General features: G+C 38.0%; 2 protein-coding genes across 2 annotated transcripts; both read right to left on the reverse strand.

Annotated features, from left to right (window-relative positions):
* Nucleotides 1–375: 375 nt before the first annotated feature.
* LOC140147200 (metabotropic glutamate receptor 5-like) lies at nucleotides 376–1,578 on the reverse strand. Its single transcript, XM_072168981.1, has one exon. It carries the CDS (start codon nucleotides 1,576–1,578, stop codon nucleotides 376–378), a length of 1,203 nt encoding a protein of 400 aa, XP_072025082.1.
* Nucleotides 1,579–8,210: 6,632 nt separating this feature from the next.
* Nucleotides 8,211–10,256, reverse strand: LOC140147201 (metabotropic glutamate receptor 3-like). Its single transcript, XM_072168982.1, has one exon. It carries the CDS (start codon nucleotides 10,254–10,256, stop codon nucleotides 8,211–8,213), a length of 2,046 nt encoding a protein of 681 aa, XP_072025083.1.

A 10,256-nucleotide genomic window follows, 5' to 3' on the forward strand; every position in this document is an offset into this window, starting at 1 on the left:
CAGGCGGTTATGGCGAGCCATCATTGATGCCCGACAGCAAGAGTCGACGGAGTATAAAGAGTAAGTAAGAGTATCGTACCAAATAAGGCTCGCGTTTCCGGCCATAGGTTGAGTTACCGCTTGTTTTGAAATATAAAATTCATATCATCTTAATCAGAACAGAATTCTGCATGACATACCTGATATTGGCACCACATTTAAAGTGTACTGTGTGGAAAAATAAGCGCTATATTATAAAAAGCCCAATAATTGCGTATCCGACTGTTGCTAAATAAAATAGTTTATAATTATCAAAATAATATTAAACTGATAAACAAAGGAACGATAGTAATTTTTGTGTTTTCTATCCTCTGTCAAAAGAGTAGGTCCAATATTTTATCGTATGACACGATAGAGGATAATAACATTTCTATTTCTATCGTTTATTCTATAAATGATGTACTTCATACCAACCTGTATAGACATTGCAATAATAGTAAAGACCAGCTGAGATTTTGTGCCAACGAAGCGCGGGCTTTGAACCGATTTCTTAGCTTCATTAAAGATCCTCCAGATTCGGGACACTTTCAGCAACATTGGCGTAAAACTTAGAGTAAAGCTCAAAGAGATGATAGTTTCTATCGATACGCACGTAATTACCGAGGGATGCATCGTCAAACAACAAGAGCTAACCGTAAAGGCCAGTATGAGTCCTGCCAGATTCACTGTGCTTAGTTCACGACTGGACGCTTTTACGAGTTGATGATCATGATAATACCAAAGTCCAGAAATCGCTAGTAAGCATAAGATCAAGCCAAGGAAAGAAAATACCAGAATAAGTAAAACAGCCGGATGATTCAATGGCAGAAAACTTGGTCTGAGTTTCTGGCAAGATGCATACTCTTTGTCAGGCCATTCAGTTTGAGGGCATTCTATACACTCTGTTCCATTTGCTACAAATGCATGAGAAGGGCAACGTTGACAACCAAAACAACACTTTTGCTCCAGAGGAATAGATATGTAACCGAGTCCACAATATTCGACACATTCCGATCTTGGCGGTTGATTTTCTAGCTGCCATTGTATGCTGTGTTCGCGTAAATTCAATCTAGACTCGGTATGGTGTGGATCCCAAATACCAATGTCAACTAGCTGATATTCACCATCTACAAGCTGCATGTTTCGAATAACGTATTGCCCAGCAGTATCCCCATTCTCATCAAAAGAAAACATAGATCCATCAGATTCTGGAAAGGTAACATTTAAAAGATGATGCAAGAGTATTTTGCCGTCTAATACTTCATTGCATAGATTACCGTGATGGCAGTAATTTCGTATGATCGAATCAACGGCATAGGCGAGTGCGTAGACACCATTTTGAATCAAAGTTTCAAGATGAGGACCTGGTATGGGACATTCAGACCAATCAGAACATTCATTGTCCGAGGCAATACCTTGAAGTAATTCTTTGTACCAGTGGCTTGTATTTTGCTTGTATGGGAGACCTTCGAAATACTTTCGGATTTGCTCTTCTCCAGGGTTAAAGAGACGAACAAAAATGCCTCCATGCGTTACGGGTCCAAATCCGTCAGTTGCCATATTGACTCCTATTCCATCACCGCCAATTACAGTCAAGGTTCTTGAAATCGTTGATATGGCTTCCAAAACAGCATATGATGAACGACGAGAACCAAAAATAACAATGGTATTGACTTTGTGGTATTCGTTCAGCTTAGTAGCGATATCTTCTAACTCTGTAGACGTCGGAAAGCTTGCTACTGGTACAGTAAAAGCAATGCAAATGTCATGTGCTTCTGCTAAGGTTTGAATATTCTAGCTCCGTGAATCCCATATGTATCTATGGAATAAAACAAAGCCACATATTTCCAATCAAAGTTCAGCAATAAATCTACAATGGCGCCAACCTGAAATTTATCTGGCGGAACTGTTCGGAGAAAGTAAGGAAACCGTTCCGAATCACTCAACTCATCGCTGGTAGCGATATAAGAAATAACTGGTACTTGTGTAACACCACCAACCTTCGCTGCAAACAAGCTCGTTGAACTTGCAGAAGGACCAATAACTCCTATGATTTTCCCAATATTGTCACGCTCATAGCTTGGACAGGCGTTTTGGAAATCCAGTTGTCCTCCCGGAGTGGTCATGGTCATCATAGTCCATAAAGTTATATCTTCCCTGGCACAGTCATTTCTAATTTCATATCCTATGGTTACATTAGGTAGTACATCACTTCGATTGTTAATAGTCTCAATTGCGTATACCAATACTTCCACCATCCTCACCCCATTTGGGAAAATATTACTATCGCATCCTTTGGTGGTGAGCGAGCGATAAACAGGGAATATTCCTCCAAAAATAACATCTCCAGGTCTTTTGAAAGTAACACAGGCGCGCTCAGGGATCACTGTGATCGTGTGTATAATTTGCAAGAAAATTAGGAAGAAGCAAAATAATGTTGCCATTTTGCATTACGGGCTAGAACTAATTCGTTGAAATCTGCTGCAATATAAATATTTTTGATTTCTTGACCATGTTGAATAGAAAATGAGAAAGATGTCGTTGAAATTTGATTAATTATATGGTTTTCATAAACTAACCAAGTTAAGGAAAAAAGGACAAGCAAAAGCAATTAAACGCAAACGAACCTATTGTTTAATTTGAACTGGCACCAGCAACACGGTGAAAAGAAACTGTGTGTTAATTTAATTTGTATCTATGATTGGTATATAGAAGAGAGATGCTCTGATTGAATCTGATGTAAACGCCCCGGGTAAACGCGTGCTATCAGAATGGCAAGAATAGGATAGTTTATCAAAACAATTGAAAGACAGCAACCTACCCAATTTGAAGTAACCTTCCAAATTAGATTCAGACGTCCTGGGAAAATTGATATTCTTTACTTCTGTTTGTAAGAGTATACTTTTGTTAAAAAGAAAAGTAATTTTATCCATGAACAACAAAATGACAAATATACTAAAGGTTGGATGACCTAAGAATCCATTTTTCGTAATTGGTCGAAGCCTAACATCTGAACATCTTAATTGCCTAATGATATACTTCTCTTTACAATACTACACAATGTCCCGTTTTGGAACTTCAGAAAAAAATATGAGGTTATTGGTCAAAAAAACATTCATTGGTAGCTGAATCAACATCTTGTCCTCCAAAAACTGTAATATCACAGGCGTATGACCATTAATAAGAGTGGCTAATTTTGTGAGCCGTGTAAAAATGCAGTTCTGCAGAACCTTAAAAATAACATGAAAATCACATGTTTAACCACTAATTTCTTTGCAGTAATTATTGAAAGAACTTGCAGATTTGTTGGGAAGTCGTGTAATTGATTTGAAGCGCCAAGTGAAATGGTCCCTAACATCTCCCGATCTTACGCCTCTGGATTTCTCGTGGGCTATCATGTAAGCAGACAGGTGCTTGCATTGCAAGCTTGTTTTGCGATTACAACTTGCAAGCACATTGATGCTTGCAGGATGCATGCAGCTGGTTTTGCAAGCTTAATGCAAATAATTTTGATTAAAATAATAAAAGACCTCAATAATTTAGGTTTTTTGGGAAACTTATATCTTCAATACTGAAGGTCAAAATTGATGGTTGCTTTTCATCCCAGCTACATACACTTTAAGTACATATCATTGCATATAAAGTTTACTTCGAGGACTGTTAAATGTCGAAAATATCAAATTTTAATAATTTGCCTTAAAATTTGTATTATATCGCCAATTGATTAAAAAATCAGGACATTCCTCGTATTCAGAATGCAATTTGGTGTGTCTGGTTTGCTCTCATGTCCCACAAAAATACTGTGCAAAGGTGGGTGACTGACTCCTTAACCTGTGTTATTCTTAAAGCTTATTTATCAGCATAGTGGTGTCTTTCAAAACAATGTTGTAACCTATAGTCCTATAATATACAACTTATGTTTGTCAAATAATTAGGGACCATTCACAAACACTTGTTAGGGGGGCCTGATGCAAAAAGGGGGGCCTGAAAAAATGACCACAAATTAAGTTTATATGCTTTTCTATGGGGTTGACCCATAATTTTCATGTCAAAAAGGGGCCTGAAATTTTTGAGGTCTGTAAAGGGGGGGCCCGAAAAATTTCTGCAATGAAATTTTTTAGCATCAGGACCCCCCTTACAAGTGTTTGTGAACGGTCCCTTAGCAGGGTTAAATAAGAAAATTATGTGAGTCTTTTGCAAGTATAATTCATGAAACTATGACTTTGAAAGAAAAATAAATGTCCTTTCAGCAAATGTTTTATGATCCCTTTTAAGAATTTATATTTATATTTCAACTGCTTGTTTTTCTCAATAACTTTTCAATAGACTTGATGTTGTATAACATAAGACTCATTTCCGGGGCGATAGTCCGAAGGGTCATTAGTCTGAAAACCCAATAACTTAGTTATAACCCTAATCCATACCCAAATCTAAACTTCACCCTAACCCATAACCTAAACCCTAATCCTAACCTTAAAGAGGAAGCCCAGCTAGAGCGGTTCTTCTGGGGTGAACCAAACCTGCCTGGTTATCAAATAAATCTGCCTGGTTGTCGGATGAATCAGTGACAGGATTATCTCTGAAATTGACAGGTGCTAATTTGCACCTATCAAATTCAGAGATATCCTTGTCGCTGATTAATTTGATAACCAGGCGGATTTGGTTCACCACAGAGGAACTGCTCTGGCAGGGCTTCCTCTTTAAACATAACCCTGACTCTAATCCTAACTCTGACCCTAACCATAATCTTATCCCTTCTCTTATCTTGTCACACTAATGACCCTTTGGATTAATGGGATGTTCCTCATTAATCAATGGCTCAGCGCCAGAAAGACGTATCTCCAACAGTTGCTCTGTGTATGTTTGCCTGTGAATTTCCACAAGTTTACTCATGAATAGCATGCACTCATATTTAGGCCATGTACAGTCATGAATATCACAGGTATTCATACACAGAGGAGATGCGTCTCTTTGCCGCTGAGCCATCTGTAGAGGTATTTCTTTTTGTTTCACATCTTGTTCAACAGATGTTCATGTTGGATTGCAAATTCAAACCTTTATAATAGGTTGAAATCTTCTTTGGTACCAACATTAGAATACAAAATGGGCCATTCCAGTTGAAACCTATACACCCTCTTTGGAAGAAATGGAGTCGCCCTTTCTGGTAACCCAATTTGAAATTCACACTCCCTGTGTTGAAGATTAAGGTCATGTCTTTAATAAAGGGTGTATGGATTTCAACTGGAATAGCCCATTTGTACAGCTGCCAACCATATGGGTCCAGACAACCAATAAAGTTTTTGATAAAAATTTTCAAAATTTTAGGCTCCCGTCACTTGAATTGCATCAACAATTCCTGACATGTTTTTACAGTAATTATTTTATGAAATAGAGCATTTCTTGTGACAGTAGCCCAGATTCTTTATCGTGCTGAAATAATTTTGTTTTTTGAAAATATATCTGGTAGCAGAGAAGATATCTTACCCATCCCAGAATCCTTTGCAACATGATACATCACCTCATTCCATCAAATGATACTTCCATTACTTTGTACAGGTTCCCTTTGTTTTCATGTTTAGAATAAACTGGCTAAACATGGGTCAATAGTCAAGTAATAAACATATTTTGCAAGATCTGGATGTGTTCTGTTCACTTGTGACATCACTACCGAACCATCTTGCACTTGAAAAGCAGATCAATACAGGAAATTAAAATGGAAGAAATGCATTATGGGAAGTGTAAGATATCTTCTCTGATCTGGTAGTTCATAGAATTTTTCAAATGCTGATATAAGTATTAAGTGGAAATTGGTATGAAACTATGAATATAAGGGAACAAAACAAAGGTTTGATGATGCCCTGTAAACAAAGGTCCTTAAGGGAGGGGGTCCTAAAGTCTGATTATGTTTGTTAACCAGTTAAAATATCGGTCAAAGTTGATCTTTTGTTTATAGGACGTCATCAAACTTTTGGTTTGGTCCCTAAACATTGTAGTTTCTTTTTGTTACAAACTTGGAAGAAATATGTAAATAAAATATCATTGAATATGATTTATAACCAATAAATAGATTATCATAAAAAAAAAAAAAAAAAAAAAAAAAAAAGCTTAATGCTAGCAGTGTGTGCAGTTTGCAAGTGCTTGCGCAACCTTTCGCAAGCACTTGCATGCACCCACAAGCTTAATGCTTGCAGTGCGTGCAGTTTGCATAGTGCTTGCGCAAGGTTGTGCATGCTTCGCTGTTACTTGCGCAAGCGTGTACATGCTTGCTACAAGGTTGCGCAAGCTTTTTTTGGTGATGGCATTTTCGTAAGGGTATATACAGAGGAATGGTTGATATGCCCGGGTACGGGTGGCAATGTGGAAGACTAAGACAGTCGTCAAACATGTGATTTTCATGTTGCTTTGATTTTGCTTTATGCAGCTGTATTTTTACTCTGCTCACGAAAATAGCCACTGGATCCTTATTAATGATCACAAGCCAGTGATTTTACAGTTATGGGAGGACAAGATGTTGATTAAGCTTTCCACTATACCATTTTAACCAAATATTTCATACTTTTTAATCTAGTGGCATTTTTCAAAATGTTTACTTTACTTTGATACACCCTGCCCTATAGAGGTGTTTTAGGAAGGATATGTAAACGACAGATAACACCAATATGAAGAAATTATTTCCAAACCGTGTTAAGTCTACAACCGTTATGTTTCTCATTTTCATGAATGCTGGTTAACAAAGGCCCATACAGTATTGTTACCTTGAGTTTGCTTTATAATCGTTCACCCAACTGAAACTATGTGTAGTGTGGATTTAACCAGAGAAGATCTGATTTAACATAGTTGAGCTGTTTTCAATGAGAGTTATCTTGGTTTAATAGCTTAAAAGTCCTGCAAAGTTCGTGGTGAATTCTACTGTAGACATGAGTGCATCATGATTTGCCGATTTCCGACAGAGACATTGTACATGAACCCATTATCTTACTATTACTAATAATAAAATGATGGATTTATTGATCACGCTACGATTCACAAAAAGTAAACTTAATAATTCACAAACGGTCGAATAAAAAATGCGCTTGATGTATATTATAAATTAAAAAGAAAGGTTTTCAAACGGGTTTCAAAGCATTGTACGGTTGAAGCTCTGCGGATGAATTCGGTGAGCCTATTACATTCACTGGTCACAGCAATCTATCGATGTTTACTTGCTTCCTGTGGAATCTGCTTGGTACGAAAAGGAATGTATCATTATAAGATGGCGTTTTGTTAAATTCATGTTACGTACGTATGAATTATTTTGAATTACAGAACAGGGGATGATCACTAAGCTCTAGATGACAGCGTGTTAATTTTTAACGGTTAACAGCGTCGATCGTGCTACGTTGCATCTAGAGCTAAAACGATGATCCCTTTATTCTCTAATTCAAAATTGGTATCTTGGTATAAAGAGCTCATCAATGTATGGAGCAAGGAATACCATGAACAAACCACAGGCCAATTTATGTTCTACTAATTATTTATACAATTAATCAAAGAGCTGTACAAAATCATCTATTTAAAAAATAATGGTCTTCTCACTGATAATCAGTCTGGCTTCCGTGCCAATTATTCTACTACATGTACAACTACTTTTAAGTTAAAACTTGATGTTGAAGGTTATATTTTGAACAATATGAATGAAGGACGTGCTACAAGATAATCTTGTAATTGGACAGATACCACGCGCTTATTACTTTGCTGATGCAAAGCAGATTGTACACTGGCCTGTAGCTGTTACTCTTCTGGTTCCAGATCAGCTTTTCAAGATAGGAGTCACAACCGCAGATTTGAGAGATGGCGAACACATTATTAGTAGTAAGAGAACGTTTGACAATCTCTGTGGTCATAGGAGGACATCAAGGAAGCGTTTAAATGGTGTTGGTATTAACTAAAACTCAGGGACACTCGAACCGGGACTTCAACCAAGTCTTGCACACTTAACACGATATCAACATCTTATTGAATGAATGATGCGCACTGCCCTACAATTACAATTACTACCGCCATCAAGAGGAGGCTGTAAATAAATTCAAACTCTAAGAGCCGGAACATGGCACTACAAACACACGGCATAAAACTTGAAACCACAGGAGTTAAAATTATCTCTGAAATAACCATCCTCATGAAACACAGGAATGCCAGGCAAAAAGACACATTCAGACAAGAAAACTGTCACTTACCTGTACTACAAGAATGAGAGAGACGCCAATAAGCTGCTGTTTTGTTCCAACAAATGGCGGGCTTCTAACTGATGATCTAGCTGCGACAAAGATCCTCCAGATGCGATTGACTTTCAACAAGATAGGTGCGAAACTTAAGGTAAACCCAACCGAAATTCCAACTTCAATCATGTAACACATTGGTAAAGTAGCACGTGCAATCACAAACAATACACTAGCTAAAGTCACTGCTAAACCACAAACATTTACCACACAGAGTTCTTTACTCGATGCCTTAATAAGTGGATGCTGCTGATGATACATCAGTCCAATGAATGTCAAAATACAGAGCGTCAATCCCAAAAGAGAAAATGCAAAGATTAATAACACACTAAAATCAGTCCACTGCAAAAAAGAAGGCGCAATTAGTAAGCAGGTTGTGAAAGTTCTGTCAGGCCATTCAGAGCGAGCGCAATCCCGGCAAGCAGATGCATTAATTGTGATAGAATATCCGGGACATTGTTGACACCTTTTACAGCATGGCTTCTCGGATGGCACAACAATATGACCAACTGTGCATTCTTCCTCGCATTTGGATTTCGGTATGCCTGTATCATCAACCCACTGCAACATGTGCTCGTTGAGAACCAATCGAGAATTAAGGTTGCGTTCATATGGATCCCAGTTTCCTACTTTAACGAGAGTATATTTGCCGGCAATTTCTTGCAAATTCCATATGACATACTTGTCAGAGGTGTCTCCATTCTCATCAAATTGAAACAGAAGTCCATCGCCAGATGTAAACTTAACCTCTTGAAGGTGTTCTGAGACTACTTCGCCTTCTAATGCTTCCTTGCATATTATTTTACCATCACAATATTTACTAATAGTAGTGTTTAGGGCATGAGCAATTGCAAGCACGGCGTTTGTTATCTGTGTTCCCATATACGGGTTCGGAATTTCACACGATACCCAAGTTGAACAGTTGTTGATAGCCATCATATTATTTGCCATATTTTGATACCAATGGCTGACATGACTAGTGGAAGGTAGCTGCGCTAAATGCTGATACCAATCTGGATCATAAGAGCTAAACAAATCAACGAAGAGGCCACCTTGGGCGTCAGGTGTATTCGCCAGTCCAACTCCATCGCTCCCAATGATAGTAAACTTTCTGTTCAGAACAGAAATAGCTTTTACGACAGAATAGGCAGCGTGTCGAAGAGCAAATATAACGATTACATCAACTTTGTTGTGCTCGTAAAGCTTTTCCCTAATATTTTGAAGATCCCTTTCTGTGGATGTACTAGCGACCGGCAAACTTACTGGAATGCAAATATCGAGTTCATCCGCTCGAGTTTGAATTTGTCGGGCAGCATTTATTCCATATGTATCAATAGAATAAAACAATGCGATATACTTCCAATTGAAATATTGCAATAAGTCCATGATGGCACCTACCTGGAACTTGTCAGGAGGGACAGTACGGAAGAAATACGGAAACCGAGAAGAGTCGCTTAGCTCGTCGCTTGTAGCAGAATACGAAATAACGGGAGTACTGAATAATCCACCAACTTTTGCAGCTAACAAACCATTTGTACTTCTCGAAGGACCAATAACTGCTACAACTGTATTATCATGTCCTCGGGTATGGTTAGGACATTTTGCTGAAAATTCTAAATGTCCTATATTACTTGTCATGGTCATCATGGACCACACCGTAAGTTCTTCAAAAGCACAATCATTTCTGATTTCCATACCCAGTGTTACATTCGTCAACAAATCATCACGCTGATTGATCATGTCAATAGTGTAAGCCAGAAGTTCTGCCGAAGTCGTAATTGAAGATAATTGAGAACTTTCACATGGTCTCTTTGGTTCTGAACGGAATATTGGAAATAATCCACCAATGACGACATCGCCTGGCTTATGATAAACTTCACAAGCACGTACCGGTATGTCCATTGCACAATTTGTTCCCGGGTTGTAATATACTATAGCAAATAAAGTACTCAAAATGACGATTGCCATCTTCAAAGCCAT

This window comes from Amphiura filiformis, chromosome 3 (genome assembly GCF_039555335.1).
Source record: "Amphiura filiformis chromosome 3, Afil_fr2py, whole genome shotgun sequence".
NCBI lineage: Eukaryota > Metazoa > Echinodermata > Ophiuroidea > Amphilepidida > Amphiuridae > Amphiura > Amphiura filiformis.

Bases quoted from the DNA above. Each gene is read 5' to 3' on its own strand.
- LOC140147200 (XM_072168981.1), bottom strand. From the start codon at position 1,578: ATGGCAACTGACGGATTTGGACCCGTAACGCATGGAGGCATTTTTGTT.
- LOC140147201 (XM_072168982.1), bottom strand. From the start codon at position 10,256: ATGGCTTTGAAGATGGCAATCGTCATTTTGAGTACTTTATTTGCTATA.